The sequence below is a fragment of the Aotus nancymaae genome, unplaced genomic scaffold (assembly GCF_030222135.1).
Source record: "Aotus nancymaae isolate 86718 unplaced genomic scaffold, 86718_ANA_hifiasm-v0.15.2.pri h1tg000028l, whole genome shotgun sequence".
Classification (NCBI taxonomy): domain Eukaryota; kingdom Metazoa; phylum Chordata; class Mammalia; order Primates; family Aotidae; genus Aotus; species Aotus nancymaae.
This window is the reverse complement of record NW_026988441.1, coordinates 24,901,707-24,927,957: the sequence shown is the minus strand read 5'-3', so window position 1 is coordinate 24,927,957 and position 26,251 is coordinate 24,901,707. Positions and strand designations below refer to the sequence as shown.

The 26,251-nt window shown below is 44.5% G+C and overlaps 1 protein-coding gene and 1 long non-coding RNA gene across 3 annotated transcripts in view; both read left to right on the top strand.

Annotated features, from left to right (window-relative positions):
- The window catches only part of LOC135276769 (uncharacterized), a 53,286-nt gene extending 36,314 nt beyond the window's left edge, over positions 1-16,972 (top strand). The window contains exons 2-3 of the long non-coding RNA XR_010344322.1: positions 6,831-7,618; positions 14,710-16,972. This is a non-coding gene — a long non-coding RNA (uncharacterized LOC135276769). The remainder of the gene's footprint in view (positions 1-6,830; positions 7,619-14,709) is intronic.
- Positions 16,973-18,065: 1,093 nt separating this feature from the next.
- Positions 18,066-26,251, top strand: part of LOC105726275 (zinc finger protein 738-like) — a 37,663-nt gene continuing 29,477 nt past the window's right edge. For both annotated transcript variants that reach the window (XM_021676497.2, XM_012465680.2), the window contains exon 1: positions 18,066-18,221. In XM_021676497.2, the coding sequence (XP_021532172.2) occupies positions 18,192-18,221 (30 nt within the window). In that variant the 5' untranslated portion in view covers positions 18,066-18,191. The remainder of the gene's footprint in view (positions 18,222-26,251) is intronic.

Below are 26,251 nucleotides of genomic sequence, written 5' to 3'. Positions count from 1 at the left end.
CACAAAATGCCACTATGACTCTTTACTGTACACCTTGCCTACTTTACAAATGGGTAAGGCCTGTGACACATCAAGTTAATACACTGGAGTCAGACCTTATATGCACTTCTATGTCCTAGACTCCACATCTAGTTCACAATTAAAATCCCTCCCTTACCAAAGTTTTCACCAAAAGTAAAAGTTGCTAAGAGTTAACACTGTAACATATAATTTTGACTATGAAAAAACAGTTTTATGCTACGTATGCAAAGAAAGTGAAATGTGTTTTTTATAAAAGGTTATAAGAAAACATGGAAATGTGGATTTTTTTCACCTAGATTAAAAAGTTAAAGGATTTTTTTTTTAATTAGAAAGAATAAAACTGAAGGTTTAAACAAACTATGAAAGATTTGCTAAAATTTAATTGCGGCCGGGCGCAGTGGCTCAAGCCTGTAATCCCAGCACTTTGGGAGGCCGAGGCGGGTGGATCACGAGGTCAAGAGATCGAGACCATCCTGGTCAACATGGTGAAACTCCGTCTCTACTAATACAAAAAATTAGCTGGGCATGGTGGCACGTGCCTGTAATCCCAGCTACTCAGGAGGCTGAGGCAGGAGAATTGCCTGAACCCAGGAGGCGGAGGTTGCAGTGAGCCGAGCTCGCACCATTGCACTCAAGCCTGGGTAACAAGCGAAACTCTGTCTCAAAAAAAAAAAATTTTATTGCAAAAGAGATTGTGTGTGTGAATATACTGACTAAAGTTCTAAAGTTAAATGGGTATCATTCAGTTTTTCTATAAATAGAACATTGAGATAAAAATGATGGCTTCTCTTAAAGCACTGATTTACTCTTTAACAATAAGGACTTTGTGAAGAGTTACAAAAGGTTTATGAGAATATTACCTTATGGTCAAACATTAAAATTGGATAGATTTGTCTAGAAAGATTCATTAAGAATTAGGTTTGACATCAATAATACGTAATAGTAAAATTTGGCTCATTTAGTATAAAAATCACACAGAAAACATTGTCAAATGTGAAATAATGTTTCATTATTATTGAACTATATTGTGTAAATATGTTATTGGTATGTGTTCCAAAACTATGGGAAACTCCTGTAATTCTAATATGACTAAGTGTACATCATTAATAATCACAATTGTTACATAAAATTATTATATGCCACAGAGCTAACCAAATTTCATTCTCAATCTTCTTTTTTCACTGTGACTACACTAAGACTTTGCCATCCAATCATCTTCTGTTGATCCTCTTCAAAAGATGATTTATAGTTAACTTAAGACTTTGACAGATTTTGTTTTGTTTGTTTTTTGTTTTTTTGAGAAGGAGTCTCACTCTTTCACCCAGGCTGGAGTGAAGTGACATAATCTCGGCTCATCTGCAACCTCTGCCACCCAGGTTCAAGCGATTATCCTGCCTCAGCCACTTGAAAAGCTGGGATTACAGGCACCCGCCACCACACCCAGCTAATTTTTGTATTTTTACTAGAGATGGAATTTTGCCATTTTGGCCAGGCTGATCTCAAACTCCTGACCTCAAGTAATCTACCTGGCTCAGCCTCCCAAAGTGCTAGGATTAGAGGCACGAGCCACTGCATCTGTCCGATAGATGTTCTTAAATGCAAATTTGTGATAACTTTAGGAATTGTGACATTAGAATAGAGAAAAAACTTTTAGTATTTATGGAGAACTGAAATGTTCATGACTATCAAACAGACTAGGAATTAACTGAATGGACTGAACTAATAGAAGACTGAGTAATATTTTTGACTTTGCATAAAACGTCACTGATCCTTTGGTTTGTTTTTCACAGTCAAGAAAACTCTGGGCCGGGCGCAGTAGCTCACACCTGTAATTCCAACACTTCGGGAGGCTGAGGCAGATGGATCACCTGAGGTCGGGAGTTTGAAACCAGCCTGACCAACATGGAGAAACTCTGTCTCTAATAAAAGTACAAAATTAGCCAGGCGTGGTGGCACATGCCTGTAATCTCAGCTACTGGGGAGGCTGAGGCAAAAGAATTGCTTGAACCCAGGAGGCAAAGGTTGCGGTGAGCTGAGATCGCATCTTTGCACTCTAGCCTAGGCAACAAGAGCAAAACTCCATCTCAAAAAAAAGAAAACTGAATAGTTAGGCAACAATATCATCACCCCTATTCAGCATGAAATAGTTACAGAAAATGGATCTTCATCCCTCTACAATCCCTAGGACTAAGGGTGCTCTTGCTAAAAAAAAAAAAAAAAGAGGCGGGAGATGTCAGAGGTAGACGGAACCAGAGCAAATCTATTTTGTATAGGGGCTGTGTAAAATAGGGCTGAGATTGACTGGGCTGCATTCCTGGATAGTTAGGCATTCTAGGTAACAGGATAGGATAAAATGTCAGCACGAGATACAAGTCATAAAGACCTTGCAGATAAAACAGTTTGCAGTAAGGAAGTCAAACAAAATCCACCAAATCCAAGCTGTAATAAGAGTGACCTCTGGTCGCCCTCACTGCTACACTGCTACCAGCATCATAACAATATACAAATGCAATGGAAATATCAGGAAGTTACCCTATGTGGTCTAAAATTGGGAGGCACCAATTTTAATCCACCCCTTGTTTAACATATAATCAAGAAATAAAGATAATAATGTGCAACCAGCATCCCTTGGGGCAGCTCTGCCTATGGAGTAAGCCATTCTTTTATTTCTTTACTTTCTTAATAAACTTTTTTTTACTTTACTGTATGGACTCACCCTGAATTTTTTCTTGAGCGAAATCCAAGAATCCTCTTGTGGGGCTTGAATTGGGACCTCTTTTCGATAAGAACTCTGCACATTTTCTTATTCCCATTAAAAGAATCAGCGGAATTTGTCTCCAGTGGTCTAAATAAAATTTTTCACAGGCTCCAGAACTTTGAACTATTCTCAGTCTGAGTCAACATACAATCTCATTTTATGTCTCTTCTAAGAGCATGCTGACTTCACAATAAAATATTCTCTGATCTAAAAATCTGATTTTTCACCCTTCATTTGCCATTCTTCTCCCACCTTCTCTCTAATCTTGTTTGCTGCTCCCTAGAAAAGAAAGCCCTTGTCTGCCTAAACTTTGCCATCCTTTCTTTTTTTCTCTCTCTCTCATAGCTATGAACTCAACTTTGCCATCTTTAAAATTCTTTTATTTATTTATTTTGAGACAAGGTCTTGGTTTATCACCCAGGCTGGAGTGCAGTGGTGCGACCTTGGCTCACTGCAACCTCCACCTCCCAGGTTCAAGCAGTTCTGCCTCAGCCTCCCGAATAACTGAGATTACATGTATATGCCACCCACGCCCGGCTAATTTTGAATTTTTAGTAGAGACGGGGTTTCTTCATGTTGATCAGCCTAGTCTCAAAGTCCTGACCTCAGGTGATCTGCCCACCTCAGCCCCCCAAAGTGCTGGAATTACAGGTGTGAGCCACCACATCTGGCCCTTGAAGTTTTTAATAATTGGTACTTTTTCCTGCTGCAATACTCCTTTGGAATTTAATTTTTTTAAACATAAATCTAACTTTGTTTTATATTCCAAAGCCCAGAAACTGCCTCAAAACAAAAACAACTTCATCACCAGTAAGACCCTCTCAGTCCCCTTTCATCTTAACCTTAACTGCATTTACCTGTAGGTCCCCAGCTTTCCAGGGCTCTGTCAGCAGTAAGGCTTCTTCCATAACTGGGATGAGCAGGCTGAGACATCTGCAGGAAAGGCATCCCAGAAAAAAACTAACTGTGCTTTTAAAAACCTTTTTGCAAGCTCAATATTAGCCTTAGCTCTTAGTCACTGGGCTCAAGATTTAATTTCCATGTTAGTTACTCACTTGGTTTTTGAAACTATGTGTTTGAAAAATTCAGCAAAATTACTCAAACACAGTGTTCATGTAAGGGAAGGATTATTTTAAGCTACTTATATTTTACACATCAATAAGAAAAGCAAAAGTATCTATTCCTATCAGACAACATATTATTTTATTGCTTTTATTAAAAATCATGTAGTAGGCTGGGAGTGGTGGCTCACGCCTGTAATACAAGCACTTTGGAGGCCAAGGCGGGCGGATCACCTGAGGTCAGGAGTTCAAGACCAGTCTGACCAACATGGTGAAACCCCGTCTTTAAAAAATAAAAAATTAATTAATTAATTAATTAAATTAAAAATAAAAAATTAATTAAATAAATAATAAAAAATTTAAAAAATCATGTAGTAAACAATTATTCATATGGGAACACTTCTAGGTGGTACCAAATTTCATCTCATAAAACTCAGAAATCAAGATAACAAGATTTGAACGGAGATATTCACTGTCAGAAATTTACCCTGCAAAATGAATCTATGTAACTCACCAATTATCTACCACATTTCTCATGAAAATGTATTAATTTTCCACAGCCAAAAAACATTTTCCCTATTCTTTTCCTCGGTAGCTAGCATTCTAAAAACTAAGCCTTGGAATTGTTTGAACTCACCCAGTCATAAAAAAAACACACCTGAGAAAACTTTTAAACTCTTTCTGGGAAAGAAAAAGGTAAATGAGAATTTTTAACAAATGAAATATAAAATTAGACATTTTTTTTTTCTAAAATCCACCTCTTTTATGCTCTCTGTAAATATTTTCATGCCAGCCCGGCGTGGTGGCTCACGCCTGTAATCCCAGCACTTTGGGAGGCCCAGGCAGGCAGATCATCCCAGGTCAGGAGATCAAGAGCAGCGTAGCCAACATGGTGAAACCCCATCTTTACTAAAAAAAATACAAAAATTAGCTGGGCGTGGTGGTATGTGCCTGTAATCCCAGCTACTTAGGAGGCTGAGGCAGTAGAATCACTTAAACCTGGGAGGTGTAGGTTGCAGTGAGCCGAGATCTTGCCACTGCACTCCAGTCTGGGCAACAGAAGTGAAACTCTGTCTCAAAAAAAATAAAATAAAATTCTACCTTTCAAGCCCTACTAATGTAATGCAATTTACAGCTAAAAAACTGAGGTAAAAATAAGTAAACAAATATTTTTCAAGGTGACAAATCCAGGCAGTGCTGATTAAAAAACAGATGTGTCTGACTTACGTTTCAAGTCAGGCCATTCAATCACTTGAGAGAACCACCCATTCAGGAGACCCTGCATTATGCCCCAGTGACTGCCCAAGGGGCATTTTACTTTGCTAGTTCTGACACCATCTCACTGGAGTCACTTTTTGTTTGGTCTTTTGGGACACTATTTTTTCTGTGACAAATTTTTGGCTTTTTAACACTTTTTCTTTCACTATATTTATTTCATTATCTTTCTGCACCCTTAGAGAATCCAGGGGGCAGAGAGTATTTCTGTGTTTTCCCCTCAGTACCAGCATCTGATTGGCTGACCAGCAATGTGTGCCCAAGAAATAAAAGCTGGGTTTGGTGTAGACAATTTTAATGTCTCAGGGGTTACCTTTTCAAAAAAAAGGAGTACACCAGAAGATTCCTCTCAGCCCCAGGGCATCCACTTGCTCCCTTGAGAGGATACATTCCATACCTCAGGTTGTCCTATGGGAGAAAATAACCCAGAAGCTGATATTCCCTAGACACTTTAGGTGACAGAACCATGGTGGACATCTTGGTTTATCCCAGACAGTACTGAAACCCAGGACCAGAAAAAAACTAAAGGGTGACTGAGGACACATCACCTCATAAAGATTCCAAAGGATAACCTTGACCCAAAACATTCTAACAAGATCTCTGTGCCTAGAGAAGATGTTAAGGAGAAGAGGCACAAAGAGTTTTTACAATACAGCGTCAGGGGATTATTCTTAGCTTTCTTCTCATGGGTAATATTTACAAACAGATAAGAAATCTTTTTAAAACTGTCATTTAATGCTTTGCAAAAAATAATTAATTAAATATGATATAGAAAAGCACACTAGGGGCCGGGCGCGGTGGCTCACGCCTGTAATCCCAGCATTTTGGGAGGCCGAGGCGGGTGGATCACGAGGTCAAGAGATCGAGACCATCCTGGTCAACATGGTGAAACCCCGTCTCTACTAAAAATACAAAAAATTAGCTGGGCATGGTGGCACGTGCCTGTAATCCCAGCTACTCAGGAGGCTGAGGCAGGAGAATTGCCTGAACCCAGGAGGCGGAGGTTGCGGTGAGCCGAGATCGCGCCATTGCACTCCAGCCTGGGTAGCAAGAGCGAAACTCCGTCTCAAAAAAAAAAAAAAAAAAGAAAAGCACACTAGACAAATAGCTGATACTGTAAATTAGGAAGGAAAAGCTGGCATTTGGGAACGCCAGATGAAACTGGAAATTTAGTATCTTACTGCAAGCCAGAGTGAGGCTGGAGAAACAGGGGATAGCGGTTAGACTTAAGATACTGCTTGGGACACAGGTGAAAAATGCAGCAGAAAATCAGTTTCCCATGGAGTGTGAAAATAATTAAGTGGCAGGCAATTAGACTGAAGTGTCTCTAGTCCCTGGATTCGTACTTTTAAAAAAATCTAACTGAGGTGTATTTTTTAGTAAATAACTACATTGAGAGAAAATTCAGCCTTAACCAACTATAAACTGCCAATTAACCTCTGATTACATAATCAGGACATTTTCACCTTTATTGTACAAATTAAGAAACTACGTAACTGTACCTAACCAATTACTGAATTTGGTTTTCTTCATCATGCAGTTTATTTATTTTTATTTCTGATGAATTCACAGAAACAGGCTTCAGAAGATGGGCATCATGCAGTTTATAAAACTCTTTCCTTCAAGCCCCGTCCATGAACAACAAATTACAAACCACAGCAGGGTGCTTGACAATTTTTGAATCACTCTTTGATTAAATTATTTAATGTTTTTAGGGTGACTCCCATACATTTTTAACAGAAGAAAAGAGGAGCTGGGAACCCCACGGACCAAAGCTCTTCACACTCATGGAACCCGCACCCGGAGTCAGGATTCTCCCCTGAAGACCCTCCTGTGGTCCCTGCACAACCTGGGAGATGCGACGCGACGGATGAAGAGCTGCCCAGAGATGGGTCCCAGTCACTGTGCAGGGAAGAGGCAGTACACCGGGGCCCGGCTGTCAGCGCAGCCGCCATCTTATGGCTGAAGGGACTGAGGCCGAGCTGGGCAAGATCTCCGGGCGCAGACTGTGAAGCTGACTGCAGGGAGGCCTAAGTCCCGCCACAGCCACTTCCCACCGGTTCCAACCAGCCCCTTCTCCTCTCTCGGGAGGTTCGACCCGGCACACTCACCATTTCTAGGGTTCCAGGGGATCCCGGCGTCATAGCTGTGGAACTCCCAATACCTTCGGGTCGCAGGGCCACAGAGGCTGGGACTCTACGAGCAGAGGACACAGAGAAGTGAAGATGAGACCTGGAGCTCCGGCAGCGAGAGACAAAGGCCGCGCCACATTCCCGAAAACTTCCGGTCCGCTCCAGCTGCGTGCCTGATTGGACGGTTCCCAGCCCAGAGTCGCTGATTGAATAACATTTAAAACCCCACCCTCTCAGGCCCTGAGTGACAGAAGATGTGATCAGATGCTGGGCTGAGTGAAGAAAAAGTGAGAAACAACCTAGGCTGCAGCCTTTTCAGGCAGGGCTTCTTCCTGAGCTGAGCCTGGAGAGTATTAAATGCCTTTAAACTGGTATGTAAAGTCATATGCATTTACAAATAATATTTTATATGGCTATTTACAAATAGAAAGAATATAATAACAATTATTTTAAAATTTCAGATTTTATGACCTTCCCAGTTTCTGGTCTTTGAGCAGGAAGGCCGAGATTTTAGAAAGGAGGCAATCCTCTGAAATAAAATGTGAGCCGTATGTGAATTTTAAACTTTGTAGTATCCAAACTTTAAAAAGAAAGAACAGGCCGGGCGAAGTGGCTCACGCCTGTAATCCCAGCACTTTGGGAGGCTGAGGTGGGCGGATTACGAGGTCAAGGGATCGAGACCATCCTGGCCAACACGGTGAAACTCCGTCTCTATTTTCTTTTTTTTTTTTTAATATATTAAAAAAAAAAAAGAAGAAGAAGAGGAAGTCCAGGCGCAGTGGCTCACACCTGTAATCCCAGCACTTTGGGAGGCGGAGGTGGGTGGATCACCTGAGGTCAGGAGTTCAAGACCAGCTTGGCCATCGTGGTGAAACCCCATCTTAAAAAAAAAAAAAGAAAAAAAGAGCCGGGCGCAGTGGCTCACGCCTGTAATCCCAGCACTGTGGGAGGCCGAGGCGGGTGGATCACGAGGTCAAGCGATCGGGACCATCCTGGTCAACATGGTGAAACCCCGTTCTCTACTAAAGATACAGAAAATTATCTGGGCATGGTGGCACGTGCCTGTAATCCCAGCTACTCTCTCTCTCTCTCTCCCTCTCCATCTCTCTCTTTTTTTCCCCATTCTTTCCGGGCTGACTGTTGCGTAGGTGGTCCTTGGTCGCCACCTAGCGACCGTCTAGTGGTACAGTCCTCCTCCAGAGGCCGCCTGGGTTGGAGGCACAGCGTGTGGCCCACGGGGGCAGCCGCCTTCCTAGAGTTCTCTTGTCCTCCCGAGCTCTGCCCAGCTGGCAGCGGGGACTGGCCCTTCCTCGGCAGCTGCTGCTGGAGCTACGGAGGACAAGAGAACTCTAGGAAGGCGGCTGCCCCCGTGGGCCACAAGTGATCATATCTGCCTTCAGCAGAACTGCCCGGGCTGGTCCCCAGCTCACCGCAGCTGCAAAGGCACCACCCACGGGACCCACCAGGCATGATGCAGGGTTCCGGGGACACCCAACAGGATGATGGTTCAGGCGCCCTTGACCTTCCCGGGCTCAATCAGGTCATCCTCCCATTTTGGCCTCCGGAGTAGCTGCAGCTCTGAGGATCTGTTTTTCAGTTTTAGGTTTCTTTTTTCCTACCCTCGCTTTGAGTTTGTTTCTACAGTACGTTGAGGTATTGATTTCTCTTTTCTTTTTAAAGACGGGGTTTCACCATGTTGGTCAGGCTGGTCTTGAACTCCCGACCTCAGGTGATCCGCCTGTCTTGGCCCCCAAAGTGATTGGATTATAGGCGTGAGCCACTACACCCGGCCCGAGGTATTGGTTTTTCTTTGTTGTTTTGTTTTTTTCTCTTTCTCTTATGCTCCTTTGTCACAGTGAAGTTGCTGTTGTTTTAAATGTCTTTCTTCTTTCATATACGTGTGTATACAGATATATACATATATATACACATAAATATATATATTGCATGAGATCTTCTCCCTCTGTCACCCAGGCTGAAGTGCAGGTGTGTGATCACGGCTCACTGCAGCCTGGACCTCCTTGGGCTCAAAACCCTCCCATCTCAGCTCCCCTTGTAGCTGGTACCACAGTCACTCGCCACCACGCTGCCTCTTTATTTTGTAATTTTTACTTTTTGTTTTTGTAGAGACATGGTTCTGTTATGTTTCTCAGGCTGGTCTTGAACTCCTGTGCTTAAGCAATCCACCAGCCTTGACCTCCCAAAGTGCTGGGATTACGGACATGAGCCATCCTGCCTGGCTATCTATCTATCTATCTATCAGTCATCTATCTGTCATCTATCTCTGTCTCTCTGACTCTGTCTATCTATCTATCTATCTGGCTGGCTCTGTCTGCCTTTCTGGTCTATCTGCCTATCTTTTTTATTTTTTATTTATTTATTTTTTTAAGACGGGGTTTCACCGTATTGGTCAGGCTGGTCTTGAACTCCTGACCTCAGGCGATCCACCCACCTTGACCTCCAAAGTGCTTGGATTACAGGCATGAGCCACCATGCCCGGCCTCTACCTATCATTTTTTTAGTTGAGATGTGATCTTGCTCTGTTGTCCAGACTCTAGATATGGTTTTTTTGTTTGTTTGTTTGTTTGTTTTGAGACAGCGTCTCACTCTGTCGCCCAGGCTGGAGTGTAATGGTGCACTCTCGGCTCATGGCAACCTCTGCCTCTCAGGTTCAAGCAATTCTCCTGCCTTAGCCTCCCAGGTAGCTGTGATTACAGGTGCACACCACCACGCCAGCTAATTTTTTTATTTTTAAGTAGAGACGGGGTTTCACCATGTTGGTCAGGCAGGCTGGTCTTGAACCCCTGACCTCGTGATCCACCCGCCTCAGCCTCCCAAAGTGCTGTGATTACAGGTGTGAGCCACCATGCCCGGCTTATGTATTTCTTTTTTTAAGTTTAATTATTATTATTTAATAAAGATGTCATCTCATCATGTTGCCCTCAGGATAGTCTTTGAACTCCTAGGTTTCAGGTATCCTAGTGGCCTCCCACAGTATTGGGATTACAGGTGTGAGCCACCGTACATGGTTGGTCATATTTTTGATGTGTTGATTCTTTCCAAATCAGATGCATAATCTCATATCTGAACATTCCCACTGGTGTGATCGTAACATATGACTTTACCCAGCACCAGAGTGATTTGGTGCTCCTGCACTGGCCCAGCCCACAGAAGGGATTGTGACATATCCCTGGACTCAGCACTAAGGTGATGTAACTATTTTACTGCCTTGTCATGGTCCACAAGGGACACTGTGACATCACTAGGTCTTGTATCCAAGTGATATGAATCTTCTCTCCAGCCTTGACTCTTCCACAGGGGACATTGTGTCATATCGCTGGGCCCCACACATAGGTTATGTGACTCTCCTGCCTGTGCCCTGCCCTTGTGAGCCATTGTGACTTTTTCTGGGTCCAACACCCAGAAAAAGTGATATAACTCTGCTGCCTATGTCCTGCCTACAGAAGACATTGTGATGTATTTCTGCATCCATCACACAGGTAATGTGGCTCTCTTCTCCTGCCTGGCCCCTGCTCACAGAAGGGATTGTGACGTATCACAGGGCTCAGCACCTAGCTGGGTTTTCTTTGGTGATATTCATGTTTTCCTTATTCTTTTTTGTGTGTTTGGTTTTGAGAGGGAGTGTCACTCTGTTGCCCAGGCTGGAGTGCCATGGCACAATCTAGGCTCACTGCAACCTCCGCCTCCCAGGTTCAAGTGATTCTCCTGCCTTAGCTGTGTTCTTGGTTTTCTAATTCTTTTAGTTATGATGTTAGGTTGTTAACTTGATAACTTTCTAACATTTTGATGTGAGGCTTTAGTGCCAGAATGTAGTGAGGTCAGATGTATTAAGGCCAGGTGTGGTGGCTCACGCCTGTAATCCCTACACTTTGGGAGGCCAACATGGGAAAATCACTTGAGCCCAGGAGTTTCAGACCAGACTAGGAAACATGTGGAAAATCTGTCTTTACCGAAAATATGAAAATTAACCAGGTGTTCTGGCACACACCTGTGATTTCAGCTACTTGGGAGACTGAAGTGGGAGAGTCATCTAAGCCTGGGGAGTTTGAGGCTGCACTCCATGCTGGGCGACAGAGTGAGACCCTGTCACAAACAAACAAGCAAGCAACAGATATTTTATGCCCTTCTCAGAGTCGGAAGCTAAATTAACAAAATACAGCATTTTAAAATTTAAATTTAATTTAATTTAATTTAATTTATTTTTTTGAGACAGAGTCTTGCTGTAGTGTTTAGGCTGGAGTGCAATGGTGCGATCTCGGCTCACCACAACCTCCACCTCCTGGGTTCAAGTGATTCTCCTGACTCAGCCTCCTGAGTAGCTGGGGTTACAGGCATGCACCACTACGCCCGGCTAATTTTTGTATTTTTAGTAGAGACAAAGTTTCTCCATGTCGGTTAGGCTGGTCTCAAACTCCCTACCTCAGTGATCTGCCCACTCTGGCTTCCCAAAGTGCTGGGATTATGGGTGTGAGCCACCATACTTGGCCTTAAATTTTATTTTTAAATTTTAATCTATTTGTGTATATCGAAATCAGGTTATGAAACTGGTTCATTTTTGTAATTTTGATTGAGATGAGGTTTTACCATCTTGCCCAGGCTGGTCTCGAACTCCTGGGCTCAAGCAATTCGCCATCTTGGCTTTCTAAAGTACTGAGATTACAGGTGTAATTCATTATGCCTGGCTGCAATTTTTTTTTTTAATCGTTTGTCTTTCCAAGAGTTTCATGGGAGAGAGTTTGGTTTGTTTATATTCATTCTAAATAGACAATTAGGATGTCAGTTTCTGTCCTCATGAACTCTGAGGCTACAAGTCCCCTGGTTTATCATAGGACCATACAGATGAAAAATAAAAGAATAGAGCTGGGCACAATGGCACACAAGAATCACTTGAACCCGGGAGGTGGAGGTTGCTGTGAGCCAAGATCATGCCACTGCATTCCAGCCTGGGCAACAAAGCAAGACTCAGTCTCAGGCTGGGCGTGTTGGCTCACTCCTGTAATTCTACTACAGATCTAGGTCAGGAGTTTAAGACCAGCCTGGCCAACATAGTGAAACCACGCCTCTTCTAAAAGTAATACAAAAGTTAGGTGGGCATGGTGGCACGTGCCTGTAATCCTAGCTACTCGGGAGGCTGAGGCAGGAAACTTGCTTGGACGCGGGAGGCGGAGGTTGCAGTGAGCTGAGGTTACGCCATTGCACTCCAGCCTGGGTGACAAAATCAGACTCCATTAAAAAAAAAAAAAAAAAAAAAAACTATCTCCAAAAGTAAAGAAAGAAATAAGAAAACATAACGTTTATAATAAGTCATTTCGTTATTAAGAAATGCAGTTATATACCATAAACAAAGGCCTTAGAGAGAAAAGGAAACCTGTGCACAGACTGGGGCAACTGTGCCTTCTCTACCGTCCCCACCTCAAAGTTGCTTTCTCCCTTGTTGCCTAGGAAGTCACCCTGATTGGGTATGATTGTTCTTTGATCAGTATATGCGCGTATTTTTTTTTCATTCTTTCCAGACTGACCATTGCGTGGGTGGTCGTTGGGCGTCACCTAGCGGCCGGCTTACAGTACAGGCCTCCTCCAGAGGCCTCTTGGGCTAACAGCACAGCGTGTGGCCCGCGGGGGCGACCGTCTTTCTGGAGTTCTCTTGTCCTCCGGAGCTCCAGCGGCAGCCGCCGAGGGAGGGACAGTCCCCGCTGTGAGCTGGACAGAGCTAGGGAGTCCTGCTGCCTTCAGCAGAACTGTCCTAATGGTGCCGGAGCTCTGGCGCGTTACTTGTGAGTCAGAGCTCAGACGTGCAGGGCTGTGGAGGGGAGGCTGTCACCGCGCTCCTGGCACGAGCAGAGTTTGCGGCTGCCCGGCTGGTCCCCAGCTCACTGCAGCTGCAGAGACCCCACCCGCGGGATTCACCAGGCCTGATGCAGGGGGCCGGGGACAGCCTCCAGGCCCAACTGTGGGCTCGAGTATGTCCTGGCCGTCTGAGGCTCCGGCTGATGTTTTTCCCAAATCCCCATGGAGAGTCGGGGACCATCCTGTGCCATTTTTGGAGGGCCGGTAAGGGTCCGCCTGTGGGCTTTCCGAGCGCCAAAGGGGCCATGGGCTGCTCCGAGGCTGCCACAGATTCGGGGGGCGCCCCTGCTTGGTGTCCACTCCCTCTGGTTTCCGCCTCTTCCCACCCTTTCGGTGGCTCATCCCCCGGGCTGGGACTGGGCCAGGGGAGTGTCCTGGGGATGGCTGAGGCGCGGGTGTCGGAGGGTGAGGCCCGGCCTCGCCCACTGCGCGGTGGGAAGGAGGGGCCGGTCGCCCCCCTTGAGCCCTTCTCCGTCTTTCTGCCGCCCGGATGGACCAGCAGACAGCGTTGGGGAGCGGTGGGAAGGAAGGTTGGCGGAGTTAAACACCCGACAGACGGCTTCAGGCCCGGTGTGCCACACTCGGCCACACCTGGCCAGTAGGGTGGACCCGGTGGGCCTCTGCCCTCACCACTGGCTGGCTTCTCTGTCCAGCTGCCGGGTCGACCAGATATCAGCTCCGAGGCTGGGACTTGGCCGCTGGCTTGAAACGTTTAAGGTGGACCACACGCCTCTCTGCCTCTCGCCGGCGGCAGTACCGCTTAGGTCCAGTAGAGGGTGCCATGACGGCTCACGGCCCTCCGCCCTCCCGGGCTCACCCAGGTCATCCCATTTCGGCCTTCAAAGTAGCTGCGGCTCTGGGGATCTTTCTGTTTTGTTTTTTCCTAGCCCCACTTTGAGTTTGTTTCCACAGTACATTGAGTTATTGTTTGTTCTTTGTTTTTTTTCGCGCTCTCTCTTACGCTCTTTCCTGCACACTGAAGTTGTTCCTTGTGTGTGTATATATACATAATACATATGCATATATATGTATGTGTATACATTTTTTTTTCAAATGAGGTCTTCTCACTTCGTCACCTAGGCTGAAGTGCAGGTGTGTGATCACGACTCACTGCAGCTTGGACCTCCTTTTTGTAGAGACGAGGTTCTGCCATGTTTCTCTGGCTGGTCCCAAACTCCTATGTTTAAGCAATCCACAAGCCTTGACCTCCCCAAATACTGGGATTACGGGTACGAGCCATCCTGCCTGGCTATTTGTCTGTCTGTCTATCTAAGTGTTTATCTATCTATCATCTATCTCTGTATGTCTGGTTCTATCTATCGATCTGGCTGGCTCTGTCTGTCTTTCTGGCCTATCTATCATCTTTTCAATAGAGATGTGATCTTGCTATGTTATCCAGGCTCTGGATATATATTTCTTTTTTAAGTTTAATTATTGTTTCTTTTAGAGATGTTGTCTCTCCATGTTGCCCCCAGGATAGTCTTGGAGCTCCTAGGTTGCAGGTATCCTCTGTGGCCTCCCAAAGTGCAGGGATTACAGGTATGAGTCACTGTGCATGCTGTGGTCATGTTTTTGATGTGTTGATTCTTTCCAGTCCAGATGCATAATCTCATGTCTGAACATTCCTGCTGGTGTGATTGTGACATTTGACTTTACCTAGCACCAGAGTGATTTGGTGATCCTGCACTGGCCAAGCCCACAGAAGAGAATGTGAAATATCCCTGGACCCAGCACTGAGGTGATGTGACTATTCTCCTGCCTTGGCACTGCCTACAGGGGACATTGTGACATCACTGGCTCTTGTAGCCAGGTGATGCGAATCTTCTGTCCAGCGTTGGCTCTTCTACAGGGGACATTGTGTCATATCACTATTTGATGTGACTCTCCTCTCTTACCTGGATGTTGTCCAAAAAGAGATTGTGACATAACTTTGGGCCCAACAGAGAAGTAATTTGACTCTCCTCTCCTGCCTATTCTTTGCCCACAAAAGAGAGAACAACTTATTGCTGAGTTCAGCACACAGGTGATGTGATTCTTCTGCCTGCTCACAGAAGTTATTGTGACATATATCTGGGCCTGTCACTGAGATGATGTGACTCTCTTCTTCCTGGGACCTGTCCACAGTGGGGAGTGTGACATATTGCTTGGCCCAGAACCTACATGATGTGACTCCCTTCTTATGCCCAGGCCCTGCCCACTGGGGTGATTTTGACATGCAGCTGGGCCCAGCCCCAAGGTTATATGACTCCACCTTCTTCCTGAGCCCCACCCACAGGGGCCATTGTGTCATTACCTCTGAGACCCTCAATTAGGTGATGTGACTCTTTTGTTTGGGCCCTCTTCTCAGGATATTGTGACATTGCTGAGCCCAGCATCTAGGTGATGTGACTCTTCCCTACTGTTTGTTCTCTACCCAGAGAAGGATTGTGACATATCACTCTGTCAAGAACCTAGATGAAGTGACTCTTCTCTCCAGCCTAGGACCTGCCTACATTGTGTATTGAGACATGTCACTGGGTCTAACACCTAGGTAATGCAACTCTCCTGCATGGGCCCTGCCCATGGGGTATTATGAGCTGTCTATTAATCACCTAGGTGAGGTGACACACTTCTTCTGCCTGGGACCTGCCAAAAAAGTATTGTTACATATCACTGAGCCCAGCACTTAGGTGATGTGACTCTTCTTTCATGCTTGGGCCCTGCCAATTGGAGTGTTTGTTACGTATAGCTCAGCCCGTCCCCTAGGTCATGTGATTCTTCTTTTTTTTCCTGAGTCCTACCCACAGAGAGAATTTTGACCTATTTTTGGGTCCATCATTTAGGTGATGTTACACTTCACGGGCCCTCCCCACAAGGTGTAGTGTGACATATTGCTACACCCAGTACATAGGTGATGTGACTCTCCTCTATGGGTTGGGCTTTGCCCAAGCAGGGATTGTGATGTGTTGCTGGGCCCACCACTCAACTGTTGTGATTCTTCTCTTCTGCCTAAGCCACAATACAATGTCGTGTATTGTGACATATACTTGGATTCAGCACCCAGGTGATAGAACTTTATGCCATGAGAACTGCCCGCAGTATTATGACATATCTCTTTTTCTTTTTTAATTTTTGAGATGGAGTTTCTCTCCTGTTGCCCAGGCTGTAGCGCAATCTCGGCTCTCGGCAACCTCTGCCACCCAGGTTCAAGCAATTCTCCTTCCTCAGCCTTCTGAGTAGCTAGGCATGTGCCACCACGTCCGGCCAATTTTTTTTTTTTGTTTTGTTTTGTTTTGTTTTGTTTAGTAGAGAAAAGGTTTCTCCATGTTGGTCAGGCTGATCTCAAACTCTTGACCTCAGGTAATCTGTCCTCTTCAGCCTCCCGAAGTGCTGGGATTACAGGCGTGAGCCACTGCACTTGGACCTGTGATGGGGTCTTTTTATGTTAGCCAGGTTGGTCTTGAGTTCCTGGCCGAGGCTGTTCTGCCTCAACTTCTTCAATTTTTTTTATTACAAGTGTGAGCCACCATGCTTGGCCTACTTATCCATTAGATTTCTCATTTCATTTCATACAAATTTTTCAGTTATCTATTTATCTTTTTTTATTACTATTTTTTGAGACTTTGTCTCACTCTGTCACTCAGGCTGGAGTGCAGTGGTGTGATCCTGAGAATAACCGCTTCACACAGGATGCTTGAGGAGCCTAAGATGAGCAACTTTGGCCAACCTAATTCATGCATAGCCATTCCCAGCCCCTGTGGCCCCCCCATTCCTAATGGCCATCCCACGATGAGGTCAGCAGTGGGGTACAGCATGGTGAGAGAGGGGCTCAGGGATGGGATGAAGGTTTTTCCTGCATTATCAAAATGATTAAAAAGTTTTCAAAAAGGTGTCCAAACTTTCTTTTTTCTTTCTTTTTAAGACGGGGTTTCACCATGTTGATTAGGCTGGTCTTGAACTCCCGACCTTAGGTGACCCACCCACCTTGGCCTCCAAAGTGCTTGGATTACAGGCGTGAGCCATGGCACCGGGCCAAATATTTAGGCTAATGAATGATAGTTTTAGATAAATTTATTTATTTATTTATTTATTTATTTTGAAGACGGGGTTTCACCATGTTGGTCAGGCTGGTCTTGAACTCCCGACCTCAGGTAATCTGCCCACCTTGGTCTCCAAAGTGCTTGGATTACAGGCGTGAGCCACGGCGCCCGGCCAAATATTTAGGCTAATGAATGATAGTTTTAGATAAATTTATTTATTTATTTATTTACTATTTTAAAGACGGGGTTTCACCATGTTGGTCAGGCTGGTCTTGAACTCCCGACCTCAGGTAATCGGCCCGACTTGGTCTCCAAAGTGGTTGGATTACATGCGTGAGCCACCACGCCCGGGCCAAACTTTCTTTTTACCCTTAAATTGATACTAGGATGTATTAAACAAGCAGACCCAGAAGAGCAAGTGCATTCAAGCCTCAGCTCACTTTTTTATTAGCTGTAATTCCCTGGGCATGTGACCCTTCCTATGGGAGCTTGTTTCCCTGACTTTAAAAAGCGTTGATGCCGGGCGCGGTGGCTCAAGCCTGTAATCCCAGCACTTTGGGAAGCCGAGGCGGGTGGATCACGAGGTCAAGAGATCGAGACCATCTTGGTCAACATGGTGAAATCCCGTCTCTACTAATACAAAAAATTAGCTGGGCACGGTGGCGCGTGCCTGTAATCCCAGCTACTCAGGAGGCGGAGGTTGCGGTGAGCCGAGATCGTGCCATTGCACTCCAGCCTGGGTAACGAGTGAAACTCCGTCTCAAAAAAAAAAAAAAAAAAAAAAAAAAAGGCGTTGATGCTGGGGAGGGTGGGGGTGGGAGGTGGGGCCTTGGATCTTTATCCAATCAGTGGTGCTGGCGCGGGAACCTCCCAATCAGGCCCGCGGTTGGAGCTGAGGGCGTGACTTCCGGCTCTTGGCGGGGCCTTTGTCTCTGCTCCCGCCGGAGCTTAGGATCCGTCTCTGCGGCTCTGAGTCCTCCACCCTGGGACCCCTCGTGACTTGGTTACATCTTCTGTTGCCCCGTGATCTGCAGGTCCTGGGAGACGCACAGCTAAGATGCCAGGAGACTCTAAAAGCTGGGAAACAGTGAGTGTGCGGGGCTGGGTATCCCGAGAGGGGAGAGCGGGCTGTGAAACCGGCTGGACCGGCCTCCCTAGAGTCCGCTCCCAGGTCGCCGACCTGAGTCCCAGCTGGCGCAGCTCCGCCCCAAGCCCCTCTGGCCGCAAGATGGCGGCTGGACCCGCAGCCAGGACCCCCGCGTCCTGCCTGTACCTGCGGGGCGCTCTGTCTGGAGCTCTCTGGGCAGCTCTGCACCCGCAGCCCCGGGTATTTCCGACATTGTTCAGGGATTTCAGGCGGGTCATCAGGGCAAAATTCCTACTCGGTGTGTGCGTGGGAGGGGATGCAGCCCGTAGGGTCTTCAGCCTTTCCTGATTATTATTATTTTGTGAGACGGAGTCTCGCTCTTGTCTCCAGGCTGGAGTGCAGTGGTGCTCTCTCGGCTCACTGCAACCTCCGTCTCCCGGGCTCAAGCGATTCTCGTGACAGCCTCTTGAGTATCTGGGATTATAGGCACTTGCTGCCGCGCCGGGTGAATTTTTTGTATTTTTAATAGAGACGGGGTTTCACTATATTGGCCAGGCTGGTCTTGAACTCCTGTCCTTAGGTGATCCCCCCACCTTGGCCTCCCAAAGTGCTGGGGTTACAGGCATGAGCCACCACGCCCGGCCATAAAGGAATTCTATCGTCCTTCTAATATTTATTAAGCTTTATATTAATTATCGTGATGAGTTTTTCTGTGAAATTTTGCTGCCATTCATTGAATGCCAATAATTCAGAATGCCTGCTCTCCATGAGTACACACAGATTAAAAACTATAGATATCTAAATAATTATTTTTAATAGTATATCCATGTTGTATTCAGCGTTTTACGCATTAAAATCTCCCTTGGCTGGCGCCATGGCAAATCACTTGAGGTCAGGAGTTCGAGACCAGCTTGGCCAACATGGTGAAACCGTCTCTATTAAAAATACAAAAATTAGCTGGGCGTGGTGGTGCACGCCTGTAATCCGAGCTACTGGGGAGGCTGATGCTGGAGAATCACTTGAACCCAGGAGGCGGAGGTTGCAGTGAGCCCATATTTCACCACTGCACTCCAGTCTGTGGGACAGAGTGAGAATCCATCTCAAAAAAAGAGAGAGGGAGGGAGGGAGGCAGACAGGCAAGCAACAATTCCATAAAAAAGTGGATGAATAGGGCCAGGCTCAGTGGCTGACGCCTGTAATTCCAGCTCTTTGTGAGGTCAAGGTGGGTAGATCACTTGAGGTTAGGAGTTCAAGACTAGCCTAGCCAACGTTGTAAAACCCCATCTCTATTAAAAATACAGAATATTGGCTTGGGCGCTGTTGCTCACGCCTGTAATACTAGCACTTTGGGAGGCTGAGGTGGGCCGATCACAAGGTCAGGATTTCAAAAACCAGTCTGGCCAACATAGTGAAACCCCATCTCTACTAAAAATACAAATTAGCCAGACGTGGTGGCCCATTCCTATAGTCCCAGCTCCTTGGGAGACCGAGGCAGAAGAATCGCTTGAACCCGCCGGGCGCGGTGGCTCACGCCTATAATCCCAGCACTTTGGGAGGCCAAGGCGGGTGGATCACGAGGTCAAGAGATTGAGACCATCCTGGTCAACATGGTGAAACCCTGTCTCTACTAAAAATACAAAAAAAATTAGCTGGGCATGGTGGCGTGCGCCTGTAGTCCCAGCTAATCTGGAGGCTGAGGCAGGAGAATTGCTTGAACCCAGGAGGCGGAGGTTGTGGTGAGCCAAGATGGCGCCATTGCACTCCAGCCCGGGTAACAAGAGCAAAACTCCGACTCAAGAAAAAAAAAAAGAATCACTTGAACCCTGGAGGCAGAGGTTGCAGTGAGCCGAGATCACACCACTGCACTCCAGCCTGGGCAGCAGAGAGAGACTTCATCTCAAAAAAAAAAAAAAACCAACCAAAATATTGTCAGATGCGGTGACTCACGCCTATAATCTCAGTGCTTTGGGAGGCTAATGCAGGTGGATCACCTGAGGTCGGGAGTTCAAGACTAGCCTGACCAACATGGAGAAACCCCATCTCCACTAAAAATACAGAATTAGCTGGGTGTGGGGGCACATGCCTATAATCCCAGCTATTTGGGAGGCTGAGGCAGGAGAATCTCTTGAACCCGGGAGGTGGCGGTTGCGGTGAGAGGAGATCACGCAATTGTACTCCAGCCTGGGCAACAAGAGCAAAACTCTCATTAAAAAAATAGTATATATATGTATATATATACGTGTGTGTATATTTATATACATATTAGTTGGGCATGGTGGTGGACACCTGTAATCTCAGCTACTGGGGAGGCTGAGACAAGAGAATTGCTTGAACCTGGGAGGCGGAGGTTGCAGTGACCCGGGATTATGCCACTGCACTCCAGCTGGGTGACAGAGCAAGACTGCGTCTCAAAAAAAAAAAAATAGAGTTGGGAAAGGACATGAGCAGACATGTATTAAAAGAAAACTTTCGTGTGGTCAAGTCATATGAACAAAAGCTCAACATCGCTGATTAGTAAAGAAATGCAAATAAGATACCATCTCATGCCAGTCAAAAAGGCGATTTTTTTTTTTTTCAGACAGTCTCACTTTGTCGCCAGGCGCCGAGCTGGAGGCCATTATCCTTAGCAAACTAACACAGGAACAAAACCAAATACCACATGTTGTCCCTTATGATTGAGAGGTAAATAATGAGAACACACAGACACAGGGAAGGAAACAACACACATTGGGGTCTTTCAAAAAGTGGAAGGTGAGAAGAGAAAGAGGATCAGAAAAAGTAACTAATGGGTACTAGGCTTAGTACCTGGGTTGTTAAATAATCTATATAGGAAATCCCCATCACACAGTTTACCTGTGTCACAAACCTGCACTTGTATCCTCGAACTTAAAAGTTTTTTAAAAGAACTATTTTTTGAGACGGAGTCTTGCTCTGTGGCCCAGGCTGGAGTGGAGTGAGTGTCGTCATCTCCACTCACTACAACCTCCATCTCCTGGGTTCAAGTGATTCTTCTGCCTCAGCCTCCCAAGTAGATGGGATTCCAGAGATGCACCACTAGGCCCGGCTATGTTTGTACCTTTTAAAGAGGAACCAACCAGTATTTTCAAAGATGGTTTTGTTTATAAAACATAATCTTCCACTTGTCCAGCAGACCAGTAGATACTCTTCATATATTGATGGATTGACTGGAGACAGACACTCTTGTCTCCCAGGCTGGAGTGCAGTGGTGCGATCAGCTCACTGCAACCTTTGTCTCCCATGTTCAAGCAATTCTCCTGCCTCAGTTTCCGGAGTAGCTGGGATTACAGGTGTATGCCACCATGTCTGGCTAATATTTTATTGTTAGTAGAGATGAGGTTTCACCATGATGGCCAGGCCGGTCTTGAACTTTTGACCTCAGGTGATCCACGCACCTCAGCCTCTCAAAGTGTTGGGATTACAGACTTGAGCCACCACACCCAGCCGGAAGCTCTTTAACTTAATTAAATCCCATTTGTTGATTTTTGCTTTTGTTGCAATTGCTTTGGCATCTTCATCATGAAGTCTTTGCTTTTGCCTATATCCTGAATGGTATTGCCTAGGCTGTCTTTCAGGGTTTTTACAAGTTTTGAGTTTTACATTTAAGTCTTTAATTCATCTTGAGTAAATGTTTGTATAGGGTATAAGGAAGGGGTCCAGGTTCAGTTTTCTGCATATGACTAGCCAGTTCTCCCAGCACAATTTACTGAAAATTCTTTCCCCATTGCTTCTTTTTGCCAGCTTTGTCAAAGGTCAGATGGTTGTAGGTGTGCAGCTTGATTTCTGGCCCTCTATTCTGTTCCATTGATCTATGTATCTGTTCTTGTACCAGTACCATGCTGTTTTGGTTATCATAGCCCTGTATTATAGCTGGAAGTTGAGTAGCAGGATGCCTCTAGCTTCGTTATTTTTGATTAGGATTACCTTGGCTATTCAGGCTCTTTTAGTTTTATATAAATTTTAAAATAATTCTTTTAAATTCTGTGAGAATGTCAGTGGTGGTTTATTGGGAGAAGCATTGAATATATCAATTGCTTTGGGCAGTATGGCCATTTTAATATTGATTCTTTCTGTTCATGAGCATGAAATATGTTTGTTTGTGTCATTCCTGATTTCTTTCAGCAGCGGTTTGTAGTTCTTGAGATCTTTTGCCTCCCTAGTAGTTATCCGTATTCTCAGGTATTTTATTCTTTTTGTGGCAGTTGTGAATGTGAGCGGCTCTCGTCTTGACTGTTGTTTGTGTATAGGAATGCTAGTAATTTTTACACATTGATTTTGCATTCTGAGACTTTGCCGAAGTTGTTTATCAGTTTAAGGAGCTTTTGGGCTGAGACTATGGGGTTTTGTAGATATAAGAACATGTAATCTGCAAACAGGGATAGTTTGATTTCCTTTCTTCCTGTTTGGATGCCCTTTATTTCTTTCTGTTGCCTGATTACCCAGACCAGAACTTTAAGTTGAATAGGAGAGATTAGAGACGACATTTTTGTCTCATTCCTGTTTTCAAGGAGAATGCTTCCAGCTTTTTCCCATTCAGTATAATGTTGGCCATGGGTTTGTCATAAATGGCTCCTATTGAGGTTGTTTTTTTTTTTTCCAATATCTAGCTTATTGAGAGTTTCTTTTCTGCATCGATTGAAATGATCATGTGGATTTTGTCCCTAGTTCTGTTTCTGTAATGAATTGTATTTATTTATTTGTGTATTTTGACCCAGACTTGCATCCCTGAGATGAAGCCTACCCGAGCATGGTGGATAAGTTTTTTGATTTGCTGCTGAATTTGCTTTGCTAGTATTTTGTTGGAAGATTTTTGCATCAATGTTCATCAAGGATATTGACATGAAGCTTTCTTTTTTGTTGTCACTTTTTCAGGTTTTTATGTCAAGATGGTCCTGGCCTCATAGTATGAGTTTAGGGAGGAGTCCCTTCTCTTCAATTTGGAAGAGTTTCAGTAGGACCAGTACCAGCTCTTCTTTGGGGAGAATTCAGCTGTGAATCCATCTGGTCCTGGACTTTTATTGATTGGTAGGCTATTTATTACTACCCCAATTTCAGAACTTACTATTGTTCTGTTCAGGGATTCAGTTTCTTCCTGGTTCAGTCTTGACAGGGTGTACACTTCCAGGAATTTATTCATTTCTTCTAGATTTTCTAGTTGGTGTGCATTGAGTTGTTCATAATATTTTCTGATGGTTGTCTGCATTTCTCTGGGGTCAGTGATATCCCCCTTATTGTTTCTGATTCTGTCTATTTGAATCTTCTCCCTTTTCTTCTTTATTAGTCTAGCTAGTGGTCTTTTTAGTTACTTTATTTTATTTCATTTTTCGAAAAACCAGGTCCTGGATTTGTTGGTCTTTTGAATATGTTTTCACATCACTTGTTCAGTGCAGATCTGATTTTGGTTATTTCTTGTTTTCTGCTGGCTTTGTTTTTCTTTACTCTTGGTTCTCTAATCCTTTTAGTTGTGATGTTAGGTTGTTAACTTGAGATCTTCCTGACTTTTTGATGTGAGGCTTTCGTGCCAGAATGTAGTGAGATCAGATGTACTAAGGAAGGCCAGGCGTGATGGCTCATGCCTGTAATCCTTACACTTTGGGAAGCCAACACAAGAGAATCACTTGAGCCCAGGAGTTTGAGCCAGACTGGGAAACGTGGAAAACCCGTCTGTACTGAAAATACAAAAATGAGCCGGATATGCTGGCACACACCTGTGATTTCAGCTACTTGAGAGGCTGAGGTGGGAGAATCACCTAAGCCTGGGTGGTTTTAGGCTGCATGAAGCCATGATGATACCACTGCACTCCATCCTGGGTGACAGAGTGGCACTATGTCACAAACAAGTAAGCAACAGATATTTTATGCCCTTCTCAGAGTAGGAAGCAAAATTAACAGAATGCAGCATTTTAAAATTGAAATTTTATTTTTAAGTTTTAATAGACTTGAGATGAGGTTATGAAACTGACTAATTTTTGTATTTTTGCTTGAGATGAGGTTTTGCCATGTTGCGCAGGCTGGTCTAGAACTTCTGAGCTCAAGCAATCCACCTGCCTTGGCCTCCTAAAGTACTGGGATTACAGGTAGGATTCACTGCCTGGCCACAGTTTTTTTTTTTTTTTTTCTTTTAATATTTGCCTTTCTGAGAGTTTCGTGGCAGAGAGATTGAGAACGGAGTCTTACTCTGTTGCCCAGGCTGGAGTACAGTGGTGGAATCTCGGCTCACTGCAACCTCTGCCTCCCTGGCTCAAGCGATTCTCTTGCCTTAGCCTCCCAATAGCTGAGATTACAGGCACCAGCTACCACACCCAGCTTATTTGTATTTTTAATAGAGACTCTTAACCTTGTGATCCACCTGCCTTGATCTCCCAAAGTGCTGGGATTATAGGTGTGAGCCACCATGCCCTGCCTGTTTTTTGTTTTTTTTTCTTTCTTTCTCTGTCTCTCTCTCTTATGCTTCTTCCTGCACACTGAAGTTTCTGTTGTTTTAAATTTCTTTCTTTCACACATATATGTACATACATATATATATACTATGTACATATATATGTGCACATATATATGTACATACATACATGTGTGTGTATATATTATATATACCATATTTTTTTTATTGTTGGTTGGTGGGCATTTAGGCAGGTTCCATATCTTTGCAATTGCACTAGTTTACATTCACACCAAAAGTGTAAAAGTGCTTTTTTTTTAACCACATGCATGCCAACATTTTTTGATGTTTTAATTATGGCCATTCTTGGCCAGGTACAGTGTTTCATGCTGTAATCACAGCACTTTGGGAGGCTGAGGTGGGTGGATCATTTGAGGTTAGAAGTTTGAGACAAGCCTGGCCAACATGGCAAAACTCTATCTCTACTAAAAATACAAAAATTAGCCGGGTATGGTGGCTGGTACCTGTAATCTCAGCTATTTGGGAGATTAAGACATGAGAATTGCTTGAACCCAGGACATGGAGATTGCAGTGAGCTGAGATTGTATTGCAAAGTTTTTTTTTTTTTGAGACCAAGTTTTACTCTTGTTGCCCAGGCTGGAGTGTAGTGGTGCAATCCGGCCATTCTTACAGGAGGAAGGTAGTATCACATTGTGCTTTTGATTTGCATTTCAAATCAAAGTCTCATTTATTTATCTTCATTTTAGTTGCATTTGCTGTTGGGTTCTTGGTCATGAAGTCATTGTCTACAAAAGTTTTTCAATGTTGTCTTGTAGAATTGTTAGTTTCAGGTCTTAGGTGTAAGTCTTTAATTCATCTTCAGTTGACTTTTCTGTAAGATGAGGGATGAAGATCCAGTTTTATTCTTCATGTACCTTGATCGTTATTCCAGCATCATTCGTTGAATACGGCATCCATTCCCCACTTTACTTTGTCAAAGATCAGTTGGCTGTTAGTATTTGGCTTTATTTCTGGGTTTTTTATTTTGTCCTTTTGCTCCATGTGCCTATTTTTATACCAGTACCATGCTGTTTTGGTAGCTATAGCCTTGTAGTATAGTTTTAAGTTGGATAATGTGATGCTTCTAGATTTCTTCTTTTTGCTTTGTTTTGCTTTGGCTATGTGTACTTTTCTTTGGTTCCATAAGAATTTTAGAATTTTTTTTCAAGTTCTGTGAACATGATGTTATGATGATGGGTATTGACTTGAATGTGTAGATTGCTTTTGCTTAGGTTGGTTGCCTTTACAATATTGACTCTACCCATCCATGAGCATGGGATATTTTTCATTTGTTTTTGTCTTCTATGATTTCTTTCTTTTTTTCCTGTCTCTTTCTTTTGATTACTCAGATAAAGAATATGATTTCTTTCTTTCAGCTGTGTTCTGTAGATTTTCTTTTAGAGATTTTTCACTTCCTTGGTTAGCTACTTTTCTTTTCTTTCTTTCTTTCTTTTTTTTTTTTTGACAGTCTCACTCTTGTTGTCCAGGATGGAGTGAATTGGTGCAATCTCGGCTCACTGCAACATTCGCCTCCCGGGTTCAAATGACTCTCCTGCCTCAGCCTCCCAAGTAG